The sequence below is a fragment of the Salvelinus alpinus genome, chromosome 8, assembly GCF_045679555.1.
Source record: "Salvelinus alpinus chromosome 8, SLU_Salpinus.1, whole genome shotgun sequence".
Classification (NCBI taxonomy): domain Eukaryota; kingdom Metazoa; phylum Chordata; class Actinopteri; order Salmoniformes; family Salmonidae; genus Salvelinus; species Salvelinus alpinus.
In genome coordinates this window covers 11,049,446-11,070,782 of record NC_092093.1, presented here as the reverse complement: position 1 = coordinate 11,070,782, position 21,337 = coordinate 11,049,446, and the positions used below count along the sequence as shown (strand labels likewise).

Below are 21,337 nucleotides of genomic sequence, written 5' to 3'. Positions count from 1 at the left end.
AGGGATGACATTTTAGAGTCGATTGATGTGGAAACAGTTTCAATCACTCTTAGGAAGTTCTAGCAGTGAAAATCACTGTCAACATATATTTTCCCTCAGATCCAGTCCAGATTCATAACTAATCTATCATATCAGAAACAATATCAAGTACTGACTTGTCAGACATCTATTACCAAATATATGTTTTGCTCTGATTCATTGTACAAATGTGGGAACTTAATTTGACCACCCTGTTGTTGTAGGACAGAAAATGCAAGAAGGCTTATAAAGTTTGTAATTTCCACTTAAAAATGTCAGACTTGCTTTAACTAAAACATGTATTATAATTCACACAATAATTCAAATTTCCTGTTGCTGCAGGATAATTTTCCTGCTGTGAGGAACTGGTCAGATTAAGATCCTAGAAATAATCAAGTTGTCTTGAACGGGGGGAATCACTCAGAATGGTCTGGAACCTGATTTTAAATTCAGTCTGTGAAGCTTCACACAACGTATATTTAAATATAGAATGACACGGTGCTGCTCTACTGAGACTAACACTGATCTACTGTACCTGGGTCAGTCGTCTGTAAGCTTACACGTTATAGTGTGGAGAGCTTAAGGCCTCTATTGATTCCACATCGTTGAAGTTCAAATTAAATCAAATCACATTTTATTTGTCACATGGACCGAATACAAAAGGTGTAGTAGACCTTACAGTTAAATGCTTATTTACAAGCCCTTAACCAACAATGCAGTTTTAAGGAAATACCTAAAAAGAAAGTAAGAGATAAGAATAACAAATAATTAAAGAGCAGCAGTAAATAACAATAGCGGGGCTATATACAGGGGGTACTGGTACAGAGTCAATGTGGAGGCTATATACAGGGGGTACTGGTACAGAGTCAATGTGGAGGCTATATACAGGGGGTACCGGTACAGAGTCAATGTGGAGGCTATATACAGGGGGTACTGGTACAGAGTCAATGTGGAGGCTATATACAGGGTGTACCGGTACAGAGTCAATGTGGAGGCTATATACAGGGGGTACCGGTACAGAGTCAATGTGGAGGCTATATACAGGGGGTATTGGTACAGAGTCAATGTGGAGGCTATATACAGGGGGTACCGGTACAGAGTCAATGTGGAGGCTATATACAGGGTGTACCGGTACAGAGTCAATGTGGAGGCTATATACAGGGGGTACTGGTACAGAGTCAATGTGGAGGCTATATACAGGGGGTACCGGTACAGAGTCAATGTGGAGGCTATATACAGGGGGTACCGGTACAGAGTCAATGTGGAGGCTATATACAGGGTGTACCGGTACAGAGTCAATGTGGAGGCTATATACAGGGGGTACCGGTACAGAGTCAATGTGGAGGCTATATACAGGGGGTATTGGTACAGAGTCAATGTGGAGGCTATATACAGGGGGTACCGGTACAGAGTCAATGTGGAGGCTATATACAGGGGGAACAGGTACAGAGTCAATGTGGAGGCTATATACAGGGGGTACTGGTACAGAGTCAATGTGGAGGCTATATACAGGGGGTACTGGTACAGAGTCAATGTGGAGGCTATATACAGGGGGTACCGGTACAGAGTCAATGTGGAGGCTATATACAGGGGGTACCGGTACAGAGTCAATGTGGAGGCTATATACAGGGGGTACCGGTACAGAGTCAATGTGGAGGCTATATACAAGGGGTACCGGTACAGAGTCAATGTGTCAATGTGCGGGGGGACCATTGTCAAGGTAATTTAGGTAATTATGTACATGTAGGTAGAGTTGTTAAAGTGACTATGCATAGCTAATAACTGAGTAGCAGCAGCGTAGGGGTGGGTGGGGGGGGCAATGCAAATAGTCTGGGTAGCCATTTGATTAGCTGTTCAGGAGTCTTATGGCTTGGGGGTAGAAGCTGTTTAGAAACCTCTTGGACCTAGACTTGACGCTCCGGTACCGCTTGCCGTACGGTAGCAGAGAGAACAGTCTATGACTAGGGTGGCTGGAGTCTTTGACAATTTTTAGGGCCTTCCTCTGACACCGCCTGGTATAGAGGTCCTGGATGACAGGAAGCTTGGCCCCAGTGATGTACTGGGCCGTACGCACCACCCTCTGTAGTGCCTTGCGGTCGGAGGCCGAGCAGTTGCAATACCAGGCAGTGATGCAACCAGTCAGGATGCTCTCGATGGTGCCGCTGTAAAACCTTTTGAGGATGCCAAATCTTTTCAGTCTCCTGAGGGAAAATAGGTTTTATCGTGCCCTCTTCACGACTGTCTTCAGCTTCACAGTGTGATTGAAATTTAAAGGCAATGTTCCCACTTTAGCGGAGACTGCATTCACGGTAAACACTGCATATGTCGGGTCAATCGGAAATTACTTTTACATTTCTATGGCAGAATCTGTAACGCTTCAGCTTTACTGATTTGAAAAGAGCTCTAACTTGGCCTGAAATGGCTGACTGGCTGACTTCACTCCTAAAGTACCTGAACGTGCTTTATCTCTTTCTCTTTCTGTCTCTCTCCTTCTCCCTCTGTCTCTCTATTTCTGTCTCTATCCTTCTCCCTCTGTCTCTCTATTTCTGTCTCTCTCCTCCCTCTGTCTCTCTCTTTCTGTCTCTCTCCTTCTCCCTCTGTCTCTCTATTTCTGTCTCTCTCCTTCTCCCTCTGTCTCTCTATTTCTGTCTCTCTCCTCCCTCTGTCTCTCTCTTTCTGTCTCTCTCCTTCTCCCTCTGTCTCTCTCCTTCTCCCTCTGTCTCTCTATTTCTGTCTCTCTCCTTTTCCCTCTGTCTCTCTATTTCTGTCTCTCTCCTTCTCCCTCTGTCTCTCTATTTCTGTCTCTCTCCTTCTCCCTCTGTCTCTCTATTTCTCTATATCTCTGCCTATCTCTCTCATTTTCTCACTCACCCTTCCCTCCTCTCTCTCTTTCTCCATTTCCCCCCTCACTCCCTGTCTCTCTCCCCCCCCCTCTCTCTCTCTCTGTCTCTTTCTCTCCAATGCACCCTCTCTCTCTCTCCATCCCCCCCTCTCCCTCTCCCTTTCTGTCTCTCTCTCTCCACCCCCCCTCTCAATTTCCCCCCTTACTCTCTGTCTCTCTCACCATCTTCCCCTCATTCTATCACCCTGTCTCTCCATCTCCCCCCTCCCTCTGTCTGTCTCTCTCTCTCTCTCTCTGTCTCTCTCACCATCTCCCCCCTCTCAATTCAATTCATTTCAATTTGCTTTATTGGTATGACATAACAATGTACATATTGCCAAAGCTTACTTTGGATATTTACAATATTAAAATAATAATAATTAAAATTGTCAACGGGACAACAGTAACAACAATAACCAAGGGTCAAAATAACCGTTGAACAATAACAATATAGAGGACATGTGCAGGTTGGTTGGTCTGTCAGACACTGTCCCTCAACTTATGGCCGGCAGCAATGTAGTGCGCTTCCAACCCACAGCTCTCTGCGTCCTCCCCCAACAGGACAGGTAGCCTATTCTCATCAGAGAGTTCTTTGAAACCTTGAATAAGGGTTTCAAATTAGGGGAAATTATACTCTCTAATTGTTTTATATTTTTTACATTTTGCCAGGAAATGCAGCTCTGTCTCAGGTTCTGCTTTCGTGCAGTAGTTTCACAGCCTTTCCTCTACAGGCAGACAGGTTTTCTATGTCTCTCTCTCTTTCACCTTCCCCTCTTTCTCTCTCTCCATTTCTCCCCTCACTATCTGTCACTCTCTCATCATCTTCCCCCTCATTCTCTCTCTCTCTCCATTTCCCCCCTCACTCTCTGTCTCTCTCTCTCTCTCACCAACCCTCTCTCTCTCTCTACCTCCCTTATCACTCTCTTTCATGCTGGACAGACAACTAGGTAGATGACATACAGAGAGTCACCTTAGCCCCCCCAGCCATCCAAATCAAATCACATTTTATTGGTTGTGTGCACAGTTCAGCAGGTGTTATGGCGGGTGCAGCGAAATGCTTATGTTCCTAGCTCTTATCAATCAATGCAGTAAATGTCAACAAGATGTACTACAGCAGTAGATTTTACACCAGATATGTCCAGGTTAAAAGTAGTGCACTATATAGGGAATAGGGTGCCATTTGAGGCCCTTCAGTGTTGCTGATGCAGTGCTCAGCCTTGCATGCCTGGCTTATTTTATTTGGAGGTGCTTCAAGGCAATATGCTGCTTCAAGGCAATATGCATGCAAAGTAAGCCTGAAAAAAAAATCTAATTTGTAATACTGACACCGTATAACTCTTTGGGGCCACGAACCGTTTCGATATTGGGAGAGAAATGGTTAGACTTTTATTTTTGTTATTTTTTTTGAAAACTCTGTTTATTAAGTTTTACACACACACACACACACAAGACAAGACAACACAAAGCAATATAAATAATATACTCAACTAGAAAAAAATACAAATAATACATTAAAAAAAATAGCTTTAAAGATACCATACTTTAGACAAGTTAAACACACCAGGCAGAAGGCTACAAAGGTTAAAGGGCAATCTATAGTACAGGGACAGAGCAAACACCTCACCATTGTTCCTGTAAACAGTCAAGGGATAGGGGTGGAGAAATGCAACCACTCACAGACAGTCATGGCCACAGACCGACCATCCACTGTGTCACGTTCTGACCATAGTTCTGTTGTATTTTCTTTGTTTTAGTGTGGTCAGGGCGTGAGTTGGGTGGGTTATCTATGTTTTGTGTTTCTATGTTGGGTTTGTCGTTTGGCCTGATATGGTTCTCAATCAGAGGCAGGTGTTTGTCATTGTCTCTGATTGGGAACCATATTTAGGTAGCCTGTTTTGTCTTTTGGTTTGTGGGTGTTTGTCTTCCGTGTCAGTGTTTGTCGCCACACGGTACTGTTTCGTTTGTTCATCGTTTATTGTTTTTGTTTAGTGTTCTGAGTTTGAATTAAACGTCATCATGAACACTTACCACGCTGCGCTTTGGTCCGATCCTTCTACCACCACAGACGATCGTTACACACTGGGCCAAAAATAAAAAGTTTACAATGCTTTAAATTAAAAAATGAATAATAATCATTTTATGTAGGCGTGAACAATATTTTAAAATAAAAATAACTGGGAAAAACAAGCTCACATTTTAGTCTCTGACCGGGCAAGATGAACAAGGCATCCGCAGGTCACAATCAATAAGCACATCAACCTTAATGCACCCCCCAGCCCCCCCCGACCCCCCCCTCGCACCAGAAAAAACACTAAGAAATGCTCATCCAACCCCTAAGTCACGGGGGGTCAAATACAGACTTATTTTGGTTTTAACAGGAATGCCATCAGAGGATGTACTGTTTAAAGTAAGACCGGAATGGAGCCCAAGCCTCATTAAACAGTTTGGTGTTCCCACGTGAATTGAATTGAATTTTTTCTAGTTTCAGAGAGCACAACACATCTCTCACCCAATATTTACAAGATGGGGGAGCTGCCATCTTCCAGTTCTGTAGTATTAGCCGTCAAGCTAAAAGAGTTGTATAAGCAACAGTGTCCAACTGGATTCTTGACAGGGGGGCATGTCACACCCTGACCATAGTTTGCTTTGTATGTTTATATGTTTTGTTTGGTCAGGGTGTGATCTGAGTGGGCATTCTATGTTGTATGTCTAGTTTGTCTGTTTCTGTGTTTGGCCTGATATGGTTCTCAATCAGAGGCAGGTGTTAGTCGTTGTCTCTGATTGGGAACCATATTTAGGTAGCCTGTTTTGTCATTGTGGGTTGTGGGTGATTGTCTATGTGTTAGTTGCCTGTGTCTGCACTGTTATATATAGCGTCACGTTCGTTTTGTTGTTTTGTATTAGTTTGGTTAGTGTTTCTTCTTAAAGAAATAGAAGAATGTATGCACTTCACGCTGCGCCTTGGTCCTCCTCTCTTCCACATTACGACGAACGTGACAGGGCACCTATGGGCAGTACTCCAAAAAGGGCTGTAAGGGGAGACGGATCTATAACAGTGTCATATATAAATCAGAGAAACATTTAATTATTAATTCCCAGAAACCTGACAGTTTACAACAGCCCCAAAACATATGCAACAGTGTGGCTGGTTCCGTTTAACATCTGACACAGGTTGGATCAAAATCAGAGAATATTCTTCCAAGTCTGGCCCCGGACCAGTGGATACGGGGAACCACCTTGAATTGAATGAGGCTGTGTCTAGTGCTAAAAGAGGACGAATGCACCCTGTGCAGTACAGATTCCCAGGTGTCTTCCCCAAGTTCCTCCCACAAATCCTTTCCCCATCGATTCTTTAAAGGCACCAAAGAAGGGTTCTGTAAGTCATGAATGATGCTCTCTATAGCTGTATTCACAGGCCTATGGGGAAATTCAGGTGTGTTAGCTCTGACAAAGTTCCTAGTCTGGAGATAGCGGAAAAAGTGGGATTGGGGGAGGTTGAACTTTTCCTGTAGCTGAGCAAAAGAGGCAAATGTATCATCAAAGAATATTTGGGCTAGTGAGGAGAGGCCTAGTGAGTGCCAGATGCCAAAAGCCCCATCATTCAAAGATGGAGGAAATAAAATGTTCTGATTGATTGGGCCTGATAGAGAAAAGCCTCGGAGACTAAATGCTAAACGGAACTGATTCCAAATTGACACACCAGACTTTTATTTTTATTATGACTTTTTTCACTATATGCCTTCTCTCTCTCTCTCTCTCTCTCTCTCTCTCTCTCTCTCTCTCTCTCTCTCTCTCTCTCTCTCTCTCTCTCTCTCTCTCTCTCTCTCTCTCTCTCTCTCTCTCTCTAAATAACATAAATATGGGTTGTATTTACAATGGTCTTCACTGGTTGCCCTTTTCTTGTGGCAACGGGTCACACATCTTGCTGCTGAGATTGCACACTGTGGTATTTCACCCAGTAGATATGGGAGTTTATCAAAATTGGGTTTGTTTTCGAATTCTTTTTGGATCTGTGTAATTCGAGGGAAATATGTGTCTCTTTATTGCTCTCTCTTTCTCTCTGTTCTTTGTCTGAACCTGTGTTGTTGAATGTATGCCGGTTGCGGTGGGGAGTAGACCTACGACTTCACTCTCTAGTTGAGTGGCAGTAATAGCATAATGTCAAATGCATTTTTAATAGCAAGACAGTCTCAAAGTGCTATTCCTGGAGGTGAGGCCTATTTTTACTCAACAGTGTGTCTGTGAGAGACAGGTACTGTACTCTGTGAAGTACTATTATGTGATTACGTCCATAATGACACCCTATTCACTATATAGTGCACTACTTTTGACCAGAGCCCTATGGGTAGTGGTCAAAAGTCGTGCACTTAATAGGAAAAGGGGTGCCATTCGTGGCACTGCCTGTGTGTCTCTGAGAGGCAGGTACTCTACTCTGCTGTGGAGAACTATACTACTCATAGGTTGCACCTCCGTCACTCGGTCGCGTCATGCCGTTCTCAAGCTGCCGTCCGCCATAGCGATGCCCAAAAGTCGTGATAAACCCAGTCATTCTGAGGCCAATGACGGTTTTGTCTAAATTACACAATAGTGGCCTGGAAATAGGATGACATTGCTAAAGTAGGCAAATATTTTGTAGGAAACAACTTTGCTATCATGTCGTCAGATTTATTTTAGACAGATGGCAATGTTGTCATTAGCTAGCAAAGATCCTAGAAAATAGCTAGCAATGCTAACGTTAGCTAGCTAAAATCCATTGGTCTCTCCTCAATCTTAGCTAGTCAGCTAACGTTATTTTGCATCTAAGGTCAACCTGGCGACATCAAAATGATGACGAGCATTTCCTTATTTGTCTCCTTTAGCAATGTCATTGTATTTCCAAGCCACTGTAATGAACCTTTGCTTAATGCAACCCACGAATACTGTGCTTAACCCTACACCTCCACAACATGAACGGACTGTTTGACCGAGTAGTTGGCAAGACAATCCGTGAACAGTGAACATCGTTGTGTTAGCAGTGTAGCACTCACTCAGGACTGCTTTGGGATCATTTTTAGTCTTGTTAATCCAAATTGCAAGAAACATTAATGGTGGTGTGTATATAGTGCTTAAGATCGAAAATCTGTCAACAGTGAAACAGCGTTAAAATGACAGCTATGAACATTTCAGAAGCTTTATTATTTTACCATAGCAACAATTTATAATTTTCTGGAGCCAGGAGAATCCCAATACCACGGGAACCTGCAGAGACTCAACTAGCAGGAATTGAATCGTCTCTCGCTGTGGTTCCCTGACACTCGTAGGTTGATGGGGGTGGTATGGTGGGTGACCCGGCCTATAGAGCGCCCGTCCAGCGCTCTAACATCCATGGGAATGGAGATGGGTTGAGTGGGGTTGCCCAGCTCGGACGGCAAGGTAACGTCCATAAGACTCACATCGGCCCCCGAGTCGATGAGTACCTGGAGAGACTTGGACTGGTCGCCCCACAGCAGGGTGGCATGGAGAAGGGAGCGAGTAAGGGGAGAAGAACAGTTATCTTTAAAACCCACCAGAGTACTCACTCCAACGAATGAGCTAGGTGTGGAAATCCACCGCATCTGCTACACTGAGGGAGTCCTGCCGAAGCTGGAGTAACTTCCAGGCAGCCTCGAAAACATTTTTCACCTCCGCCACGAATCCCTCCAGACTGAAGCATACGACCGACCGACTGTTGTTCCCAAACGGCCGTAGCCCAGGCGAGGGCCCTCCCGGACATCAGTGTGATGAGGTACGCTAGCTTAGAGCGGTCCGAGGGGAAGGAGGAAGGATGCAGCTCCATGACGAAGGAACTCTGAGCGAGAAATGCCCAACAGTTGCACGATTCTCCATCAAAGCGCTCCGGGGGAGGTAAGCGGGGTTCCCGGGAAACCGGGGTGACAGCGCTGCTACCAGCTGGGTTACTGAGGGTCAAACCACGGAATTTCTCCTGCAAAGTGTCCAATGCTTGGTCGTGACGTTCGGCCACGGCCTGTAACCCTTCCATCAGATCGCAAAGCTACTCCTCATGCCTACCAATGGTGGCTCCTTGGGAGGAGATGGTGTAGCGGAGCTGGTCCAAGTCTGCTGGGTCAGTCAGGGCCAGTTCGTACTATCACGTTTCAGGTAAGACCCAAATGCAGACTGTGTCGAAGTAACACGGTTTATTACAGCAACGGGGGCAGGAAAATGACACGTCAAGGCAGGCAGGGGTAGATTATCCAGAGTCTGGAGCAAAGGTACAGGACGGCTGGCAGGCTCAGGGCGGGCAGAAAGGACAAACGAGAGACAGGAACAGAGGGGGAAAATGCTGGTATGCTTGACGAAACAAAACAAACTGGCAACAGACAAACAGAGAACACAGGTATAAATACACAGGGGATAATAATGAAGATTGGCGACACCTGGAGAGGGGTGGAGACAATAACAAAGACAGGTGAAACAGATCAGGTGGTGACACCGTGGAGGCTTTCACTGGAATAAAAGTTGTCAAAAACAACGTAAGTGAGCAGAAAACATTTTGGAATTGTAAACAAACTGAGCGTTCTAGTTATTGTTTCAAGTTCAAAGTTCAAAGTTCTAAGTTGATTGGCCTAATAAATAGATAGGAACTTCTTGTCAAGCTCGCCCTAAAAACATCCAAGTCTAGCTGATATCCTTTCCATTTCCAAATATTCCTTTCCTTGTTTCCCTCCATTTTGTGCCTACTGATAGCCTTCCACCAATGATACATTTATGATAAATTAAAGGCCACACTGGTGTTCCTGTGACTCTCTGCCTATATACCACAGAGACAGAGCCAGCCCGCTCAATACTTGTTATTCTACCACAGCTGTGACTACTGTTTGTATAGGACGATATTGGTAAATTGCTTCCGCAAGTTCTCTACAGAAGCCTGAACAGTGGTTCCCTGACTCTGTCAACTCCCACCAGGACAGAGCAGCCTGGCCCATTCAATGCCCACTATCCCATAAGAGCTCCATGAAGACCAGTGTTTGTGGTTGGGGTCCTGAGGGCTAAAGGGCTGTTGGGCCTGGAGGGGTGGATGGGGGTGGAGAGGGGGATGTACTTCATAAGAGCTCCATGGAGACCAGTGTTTGCTTTCTCTCTCTCTTTTTCTTACTCTTACTCTCTTTTTCTTTCTCTCTCTCTCTCTCCCTCTCTCTCTCTCTCTCTCTCTCTCTCTCTCTCTCTCTCTCTCTCTCTCTCTCTCTCTCTCTCTCTCTCTCTCTCTCTCTATATCTATCTCTCTCTCTCTCTCTCTCTCTCCCTCTTTCTCTCTCTCTCTCCCTCTCTGAAATCTTCATTTATTTTCACACTTCATACATTAGTAAGTAATGACCACATTCAGTTCATTCAATGTTTGTCCTGGAGCCTTTCTCCAGGGTGTGTCCAGGGTGTGTTCAGGGTGTGTCCAGGGTGTGTTCATAGTGTGTCCAGGGTGTGTCCAGGGTGTGTCCAGGGTGTGTTCATGGTGTGTCCAGGGTGTGTCCAGGGTGTGTTCAGGGTGTGTCCAGGGTGCGTCCAGGGTGCGTCCAGGGTGTGTCCAGGGTGTGTTCAGGGTGTGTCCAGGGTGTGTCCAGGGTATATCCAGGGTGTGTCCAGGGTGTATCCAGGGTGTGTCCAGGATGTGTCCAGGGTGTGTCCAGGGTATATCCAGGGTGTGTCCAGGGTGTGTCCAGGGTGTGTCCAGGGTGTGTCCAGGATGTGTCCAGGGTGTGTCCAGGGTATGTCCAGGGTGTGTCCAGGGTATGTCCAGGATGTGTCATGGGTATATCCAGGGTGTGTCCAGGGTGTGTCCAGGGTGTGTTCAGGGTGTGTCCAGGGTGTGTCCAGGGTGTGTCCAGGGTGTGTCCAGGGTGTGTCCAGGGTGTGTCCAGGGTGTGTCCAGGGTGTGTCCAGGGTGTGTCCAGGGTGTGTTCAGGGTGTGTCCAGGGTGTGTCCAGGGTGTGTCCAGGGTGTGCCCAGGGTGTGTCCAGGATGTGTCCAGGGTGTGTCCAGGGTATGTCCAGGGTGTGTCCAGGGTGTGTCCAGGGTGCGTCCAGGGTATGTCCAGGGTGTGTCCAGGGTGCGTCCAGGGTGCGTCCAGGGTGCGTCCAGGGTGCGTCCAGGGTGTGTCCAGGGTGTGTCCAGGGTGTGCCCAATGCCCACTGCTTTTTACCCCACATTCTTTTCAGATTAGTCATGTTATCTTTCAGATGAATGCAACATTTGGCTACACAATGTTGTTTTGTTGTCATTGCTGCAACAATGTTATCTTTCTGTTGATCCTGGTGTCCTTGTCTTAGCTAGAAACATCGAACTCCATCAGCACTTATCGCCTTGTCTGACATTTATGAGAAATATGACTCCCGACCCCCTCTGTCTATTAGTAGGTCTACTCTACACACTGGCTGGTTGGGACGAGGCTTTAAACTCTACAGTATTCACCTCATCTAGTAGTCTACTTCGCTGTGTCTTCTCTGCCCTCCAACTGATCACGTGCACAGCATGCGTGTCACAAAGTACTGGGTTTTAGTATATTCACCTTTTCTCAAGTTCAGGTTGGTGGCAGCAGGAGGGGAGTGGTGACAGTTTGGTTGGCTCACCGGGAGCATCAGGGATCTCAGGTTACTGCCCTGTGGATTCATCAGGCCACACAAACACCTGCTGCTGTCCTTTAAGACCAGCTGTAGACAGCCTGCTGCTGTCCTTTAAGACCAGCTGTAGACAGCCTGCTGCTGCATAGAAAAGAAAAGAAGGAGAGAGAGAGAGAAGGAGAGAGAGAGACAGGGAGAGAGAGAGAGACAGGGAGAGAGAGAGAGACAGGGAGAGAAAGGGAGAGAGAGGAAAAGAGAAAGGGAGAGAGAGAGAGATGGGAAAAGAGAAAGGGAGAGAAAGAGAGAGAGCGAGCGAGAGGGAGAGAGACAGGGAGAAAGAGAGACAGGGAGAAAGAGAGAGAGAGAGAGAGAGAGAGAGAGAGAGAGAGAGAGAGAGAGAGAGAGAGAGAGAGAGAGAGAGAGAGAAAGAGAGGGAGAGAGAGAGAGAGAGAGAAAGAGAGAGAGAGAGAGAGAGAGAGAGAGAGAGAGACCGAGAGAGAGAGAGAGAGAGAGAGAGAGAGAGAGAGAGAGAGAGAGAGAGAGAGAGAGAGAGAGAGAGAGAGAGAGAGACCGAGAGAGAGAGAGAGCGAGAGACCGAGAGAGAGAGACTGAGAGAGAGAGAGAGACTGAGAGAGAGAGAGCGAGAGAGAGAGAGAAAGGGACTTGAATGGGCCGTTGAGACAGTTGGTAGAGCATGGCGATTGCAATGCCAGAATAGTGGGTTTGATTCCTGGGACCACCCATATGTAAAATGTATGCACATATGACTGACTGTAAGTCGCTTTGGATAAAAGTGTCTGCTAAATGGCATTTATTACTATTATATTAAGACTGGGACTCTGTTGTGACTACTGCCAGGTTTAAGTGACATATGGTGTGAAAGGTGTAAGGGGAGAGGGGGACAAGGTCGAGCTGCTGCTCAATCACTCAGACAGTAGACCTCCAGAGCCATATAGATCAGAGGTGTCAAACATACTGGGACAAATCTGGCCCATGAGGGTGTCCAATCTGGCCCGCGGGTAGTTTGAGTAAAAAAATATAGAGAGAGATATTTTACCGTGAGGAAATATAACAAATGTTAGTGCCGCCCACCGGACCTCGTTGAAACCCGAATGCTAAATTAGTTTGACACCCCTGCTATAGATAGACTGTGACACTGCTCTTTAGCTGTCTAGCAGATAGTTGCAGCAGACCTGGGTGCAAATACTATTTGAAATCATTTCAAATGCATTTTTCGGGCTTGATTGATCTTGCCTGGTGCAATGGCGCAAATAGAAAAGCTGCAAAAGTGTAAACCCCACCCATCTGCCACTCCCAGGCAGGCTAAAGCAAACGCTCAACGTATCTGAAGGATTTTGCATCCTGGTCTTCAGCCTTCTCTCACTGTGCTGTCCATGCCACGTTTTGATTCCAACGGTTCATTACTGTAGAAACTGTCGTCTTGGTCATCAAACAGTTACAAGATAATCACACTACTAAATCACTACTAAAGTAGGAGTCAACAGTTGAGTCAAACTTTTATGAAAGTATAGCCTGAAGCGCTCGTATTGGTGAATTCAACTTCAAATGCGCTGCTTTCGTGTGTCCCGTTTACAGCGCGCAGCGGAGGGAAAGTGTACAGACACACGCCACAGTCCTAGCTAGGCTACTAAAATGTTGCAGTCTGGGTTCGGTTTTTAAAGCTTGACAATGATTAACTATAAGCCCAGGTTGCCTACTCAAAAACAATACATTTTGTGTGCACCATACAGCAATGTTACATTCAACCGCACCGGTTCCATGCAGTGCAAAAACATATTTAAAGTTTTAAATGTCACAACAACCTATAGCTATGGTTTTGTTATTTGGAGTTATTAAATCCTTTTTGAATGGGGTCGCAGCATATTATTTACATCTGCAAGCATAGCAGCAAAGGCTGGACGAATATAATTGATCTCTTGTTTTAATTTGTTTAAATACTTTATACGGCATCCTATGTACGTAAATGGACATTATAAAGGGACATATTTTTTTCTAATAAAACAGTGGGCCAGTTTTGGCCAGTTGTATGCACCTTTTTTTGTATAACAAACATAATAGTATACAGTGCCTTCGGAAAGTATTCAGACCCCTTGACTTTTCCCACATTTTGATACATTACAGCCTTATTCCGAAATGGATCAAATGTTTTTCCCCCCCTAATTAATCTGCACACAATACCCCATAATGACAAAGCAAAAACAGGTTTTTAGAAATGTTAGCAAATTTATGAAATTTTTTAAACAGAAATTACCTTATTTACATAACTATTCAGACCCTTTGCTACGAGACTCGAAATTGAGCTCAGGTGCATCCTGTTTCCATTGATCCTCTTTGAGATGTTTCTACATCTTGATTGGAGTCCGTCTGTGGTAAATTCAATTGATTGGACATGATTTGGAAAGGCACACACCTGTCTATATAAGGTCCCACAGTTGACAGTGCATGTCAGAGCAAAAACCAAGCCATGAGGTCAAAGGATTTGTCCGTAGAGCTCCGAGACAGGATCGTGTCGAGGCACAGATCTGGAGAAGGGTACCAAAATATTTCTGCAGCATTGAAGGTCATTAAGAACACAGTGGCCTCCATCATTCTTAAATGGAATACGTTTGGAACCACCAAGACTCTTCCTAGAGCTGGCCGCCCAGCCAAACTGAGCAATCAGGGGAGAAGGGCGTTGGTCAGGGAGTTGACCAAGAACCCGATGGTCACTCTGACCGAGCTCTAGAGTTCCTCTGTGGAGATGGGAGAAACTTCCAGAAGGGCAACCATCTCTGCAGCTATCCACCAATCAGGCCTTTATGGTAGAGTGGCCAGACGGAAGCCACTCCTCAGGTGGTGAGGCATGGTGGTGGCAGAATCATGCTATGGGGATGTTTTTCAGCGTCAGGGACTTGGAGACTAGTCAGGATAGAGGCAAAGATTTACCGAGCAAAGTACAGAGAGATCCTTGATGAAAACCTGCTCCAGAGCACTCAGGACCTCAGACTGGGGCGAAGGTTCACCTTCCAACAGGACAACAACCCTAAGTACACAGCCTAGACAACGCAGGAGTGGCTTCAGGACAAGTCTCTGAATATCTTTGAGTGGCCCATCCAGAGCCCGGACTTAAACCTGATCGAACATCTCTGGAGAGACCTGAAAATAGCTGTGCAGCAACGCTCCCCATCCAATCTGACAGAGCTTGAGAGGATCTGCAGAGAAGAATGGGAGAATCTCCCAAAAGACAGGTGTCCCAAGCTTGTAGCATCATACCCACGAAGACTTGAGGCTGTAATTGCTGCCAAAGGTGCTTCAACAAAGTACTGAGTAAGGGGTCTGAATACTTATGTAAATGTAATATTTCAGTTTTTTATTTTTACTAAATTAGCAAAAATAAATAAAAACCTGTTTTCACTTTGTCGTTATGGGGTATTGTGTGTAGATTGATGAGGATGTTTTATTTTATTTGATCCATTTTAGAATACAGCTGTAACGTAACAAAATGTAGAAAAAGTCAAGGGGTATGAAAAAACTTTCCCAAGGCACTGTATGTGTGGCCCGCAAACGAGTTGTGTTTTTTCTCTCGATTTGGCCCTTACACTGATTGAGTTTGACACCCCTTTCCTACAGAGTGCACAACCTATGGGCCCTGGTCAAAAGTAATAGGCTATATAGGGAATAGGGGACTATTTGACCCCCCCCCCCCCAGTCATTCAGAAGGAGTTGCTGCCAGGACTGGAGTGCCTTGGCCCGGACTCTGGGCCAGCATCATTGTTTTCTGCCTGTAATCCACTGAGAGGGAGAGAGAAGGCTGTGCTAAAGGTTATTTAAGACATCAAACTTGCTTCCGGATAGTTCTCGGGCCAAGTCTGTCGAGCCCCTGGTGGGCTCCCTCCTGACATTTCACTTGAGGGGAAATCACTCAGACCTCAAGCCTCTGTTATGGAGTGTAACAGTAAAATATATTACAGTCAATTCCGGATTACTATGACCAATATTCTCATGTTTATAATGGCATTGTTATGGCTTTTTGTGGGGCAATCATTTTGAATATTGTTCCCATGCTGTTGTTGCGTGATGTTGTTGGTGTGAAACTAAGCATATGTTGTGGTGACGAGAGCACGGGGATTCTATTAAATGACTCATATGTAATTATGTGGTTGAGAGGGTCAACAGACATAGGCTGGGTTTCAGATGCTATCCTATATGGGATCAGAGGTGCAGGGTTTAAAGTATAAGCTGGTGTAATTGGTGGGAACTGATACCAGACAGGATTGCCTCATCAGGTAGATGAGATGAGAGGCAGTGTGACTCCGAAACAACGCTGCTACACTGGCCTGGGTTGGTAGCTCCAGCTGTGTGAGGAGGGCTGGATCCAATGAATTATTGCCGCTCGAACAGAGCCAGAGAGACAGAACCATAGCAACTCTCGGCTCCGATTAATATGAGACGTGATCTGGCAGGAGAGACTGTGAGAGAGAGAGAGAGCGAGACTGTGAGAGAGAGAGAGAGCGAGAGAGAGAGAGAGACTGTGAGAGAGAGAGAGCGAGCTGGAGGCCCGTCAGAAAAAATGTCAGAGACACAAATCAATATCTGTGGTCTGTGTGGGAGTTGCCAAGGAAAACAGAAAGAGAGAGATGGATGAGTGATTGTAGGATCTTCCGCAATAAAAAACCAGGGTCATATTCACTAGGAACGAAACGGAAGCAAGCTCCCAAAACGGTGAGGGATTACCTGAATTTGTCAATTAAAAAAATGCTTTTTCTTGTTTGCCGTTGCAAAACGTTTTGCTACGGTGTCGGTGTGCACTCATGAATATGACCCAGGTCTCCTTGAATCAGTTAGATAATGGAAACGGGTTAAAAACAAGGTTTCATGGGTAATATATTTATTCTGGCAATAGAAGGGCTCTAACTTTTTGGGGGGCTTTTTGATGCTGTTTTTGATGCAACTACCGATGGTTTATCCTTTTCGGTACTTTCTAAACACTTTCCCCTGATATGATTATACATACTGATAAAACGGCTGATTCCATGAATTATTCTGTACTCGGGTTGTTCTTACGATCCTCTCATAACATTCATAAATCTTGCATGGCCCTGCTCAGCATAATGACCCTCCAGCACTTGATGCGTTTTGCAAGGGTGGAGAAGCCAGCTCGGTCTCATAGACTAGACGTAACATAGTAAATGTAAATCCAGGACACTCAAATTAGTATGATATGTTACGTTTGGTATGGTTACATAAGACAGAATGTTACTTAAAACCTCTACAGGATCTGTGGGTACCCTGCGGGACGGTTGAGCTAACGTAGGCTAATGCGATTAGCATGAGGTTGTAAGTAACAAGAACATTTCCCAGGACATAGACATGATATTGGCAGAAAGCTTAAATTCTTGTTAATCTAACTGCACTGTCCAATATACAGTAGCTATTACAGCGAAATAATACCATGCTATTGTTTGAGGAGAGTGCACAGTTTTGAATTTGAAAAGTTATTAATAAACCAATTAGGCACATTTGGGTAGTCTTGATACAACATTTTGAACAGAAATGCAATGGTTCATTGGATCAGTATAAACCTTTGCCCATTCACTGCTGCCATCTCGTGGCCAAAATCTAAATTGAGCCTGGGCTGGAATAATACATTATGGCCTTTCTCTTGCATTTCAAAGATGATGGTACAAAAAAAAACAAAGTTGTTTTTTCTTTGTATTTTCTTTTACCAGATCTAATGTGTTATATTCTCCTACATTCCTTTTACATTTCCACAAACTTCAACGTGTTTCCTTTCAAATGGTATCAAGAATATGTATATCCTTGCTTCAGGTCCTGAGCTACAGGCAGTTAGATTTGGACACCTATGAAAGTTAGATGCCAATCGCCATATAAAGTCCAAAGAAGAAAAGCCTGGAAGGAGGAGAGATGACTAGAAAGGATTTGGTTGAACGTTTTATGTGTGGATTAATTGTCAGAGTAGAGGACCTTGTGCATTTCAGGTAAAATAACAACTCAACGTTTATATTCCAGGACAAATTAGCTAGCAACAGCAAGCTAGCTAAATATGACAAATTAGCTAGCAACAGCAAGCTAGCTAGCTAAATTGCCATAAATGTTTAATGCTTTTCTACCTGTCCCCAAATTAATATACTTTATTCAGAGTTTGTTTTGATATTTCAACCTGCGTGTCGTGATGGCGTTTGGTGTGAGGGGACAAAATCATTTTGCGAATGATGATGCACGCGTGCGTCCGGTTTGGGCATGTTGTTAGGAGAGACGGGTGACCTATTTTAAACCCAATATCAACTGTCTGACTTTCTCTCCTAGTCTCCTTTTCTGATGAGAAAGAGCTGGACTGATAAAAGTAGAAAAGCTAGCAGGCATGACAACAGTATGGCAAGTACAGCTGAGCAGAAAACAAACTAAAAGAGAGTAGTATTAGCTGTTTTGCTTGTGTTTGCTTGTGTTGTTATTCTCTAAAGTGAAGAGAGACCATGTTAGACTATAGGTAAGGAAATGCTTCACCCTCGTGTGCTTGCATTTAGGGAATATTGTTGTTCAGAATCTTTATACTGTCTCCTCTCCTCTCCTCTCCTCTCCTCTCCTCTCCTCTCCTCTCCTCTCCTCTCCTCTTCTCTTCTCTTCTCTTCTCTTCTCTTCCTCTCCTCTCCTCTCCTCTCCTCTCCTCTCCTCTCCTCTCCTCTCCTCTCCTCTCCTCTCCCCTCCTCTCCTCTCCTCTCCTCTCCTCTCCTCTCCTCTCCTCTCCTCTCCTCTCCTCTCCTCTCCTCTCCTCTCCTGTCTTCTTCTCCCCTGACAGGATGATGAGGTGGTGCTGCAGAGTGTCGCCACCATCCAGAAGGAGAATCGCAAGTTTTGTCTGTCCGTGGAGGGACTCGGAAATCGACTATGCTTCTTAGAACCTACATCTGAGGCTAAGGTGAGTGGAGTGTCTCTCAGTGCTTTGATTATTTCTGGTGTTATTAAGCATTCATACAAAGAGATTGTCACCTTAGAGGCAAAATAGTCTCATGTGAATGTCAAAGACATAATTTGAGTCTGACTCCCCGCCATATTCCTGCTTGGTAAATGGCTATGATAACCCAGAACAGGTACATGCTGCTTTAGAATGTCATTCAGCAACAGACACTATTATATAGAGTTCTAATCTAAACGGACTGACCATTTACAATGAGAACAGTTGTTTCTTGGAAATCTGATTCTGATTCTATTCTCTGAAGTCTGTTATGTTAATGGTTCTAGAATCCTGTGACACAGCACCACGACAACAGCAACATTCTCTGAACCCGCTGAACTTCTCAAGCTGTCCATCAGCGAATAAGCAGCTGGTTCAGGAGATGGGCATGAGGAAGATAAAACACATTTAGACTGGTTCCCGATCTGTTTGTGAGGTATAGCCAATGAGTTAGCTATAGAGCACAAACCGATCTTGCACCAGGCTAAAACTACATTACATCATGAAAGTCTTATCTTTCTTCAGAAATGAGCATGATAAGAGGTTTTCGGTATTGTAATATAGATCCACTCATCACAGAACATTGACTTGAATGGGAATAACTGTTCTAGTCAGTCTTTTTCTATGGTATTCATTACATCTTGCACATACAGTACATACAGTGCATACAGCACACAGTACATACAGCACACAGCACATACAGTACATACAGTACATACAGCACATACAGCACATACAGTACATACAGTACATACAGCACACAGCACATACAGTACATACAGTACATACAGCACATACAGTACATACAGCACATACAGCACATACAGTACACAGCACATACAGTACATACAGCACATACAGCACATACAGTACATACAACACATACAGCACATACAGCACATACAGCACACAGTACATACAGCACATACAGTACATACAGCACATACAGTACACAGCACATACAGTACATACAGTATATACAGTAGATACAGCACATACAACACATACAGTACATACAGCACATACAGTACATACAGTACATACAGCACATACAGCACACAGTACATACAGTACATACATTGTTACAGCACATACAGCACATACAGCACATACAGCACATACAGTACATACAGCACATACAGCACATACAGTACATACAGTACATACATCACATACAGTACATACAGTACATACAGCACATACAACACATACAGTACATACAGTACATACAGCACACAGTACATACAGCACACAGTACATACAGTACATACAGCACATACAGCACATACAGTACATACAGTACATACAGCACACAGTACATACAGCACACAGTACATACAGCACATACAGTACATACAGTACATACAGCACATACAGTACATACAGTACACACAGTACATACAGTACATACAGCACATACATCACATACAGTACATACAGAACCTACAGTACATACAGCACATACAGCACATACAGTACATACAGCACACAGCACATACAGTACATACAGTACATACAGCACATACAGTACATACAGCACATACAGTACATACAGCACCTACAGTACATACAGTACATACAGCACACAGCACATACAGTACATACAGTACATACAGCACATACAGTACATGCAGTACATACAGCACATACAGTACATACAGCACATACAGCACACACAGTACCTACAGCACATACAGTACATACAGCACATACAGCACATACAGCACATACAGTCCATACAGTACATACAGCACATACAGCACATACAGTACATACAGTACATACATTGTTACAGCACATACAGTACATACAGTACATACAGCACATACAGCACATACAGTACATACAGTACATACAGCACATACAGTACATACAGTACATACATTGTTACAGCACATACAGTACATACAGCACATACAGTACATACAGTACATACATTGTTACAGCACATACAGTACATACATTGTTACAGCACATACAGCACATACAGTACATACAGCACACAGCACATACAGTACATACAGCACACATCACATACAGTACATACAGTACATACAGCACATACAGTACATACAGCACATACAGCACATACAGCACACAGCACATACAGCACATACAGCACATACAGCACATACAGTACATACAGCACATACAGTACATACAGCACATACAGTACATGCATTGTTACAGCACATACAGTACATACAGTACATACAGTACATACAGCACATACAGTACATACAGTACATACAGTACATACAGCACATACAGTACATACAGTACATACATTGTTACAGCACATACAGTACATACATTGTTACAGCACATACAGCACATACAGTACATACAGCACATACAGTACATACAGCACATACAGTACATACAGCACATACAGCACATACAGCACATACAGTACATACAGTACATACAGCACATACAGTACATACAGTACATACAGCACATACACATACAGTCCATACAGCACATACAGCACATACAGTACATACAGTACATACATTGTTACAGCACATACAGTACATACAGTACATACAGCACATACAGCACATACAGTACATACAGTACATACAGCACATACAGTACATACAGTACATACATTGTTACAGCACATACAGTACATACAGCACATACAGTACATACAGTACATACATTGTTACAGTACATACATTGTTACAGCACATACAGCACATACAGCACATACAGTACATACAGCACACAGCACATACAGTACATACAGCACACATCACATACAGTACATACAGTACATACAGCACATACAGCACATACAGCACATACAGCACATACAGCACATACAGCACACAGCACATACAGCACATACAGCACATACAGCACATA

At 44.3% G+C, this 21,337-nt stretch overlaps 1 protein-coding gene across 1 annotated transcript in view; it reads left to right on the top strand.

Moving 5' to 3' along the window:
- LOC139582535 (ryanodine receptor 3-like) overlaps positions 1–21,337 on the top strand; it is a 272,990-nt gene that overhangs the window by 12,226 nt on the left and 239,427 nt on the right. Inside the window, exon 2 of the mRNA XM_071412622.1 lies at positions 18,308–18,427. Coding sequence (XP_071268723.1) covers positions 18,308–18,427 — 120 coding nt within the window. The remainder of the gene's footprint in view (positions 1–18,307; positions 18,428–21,337) is intronic.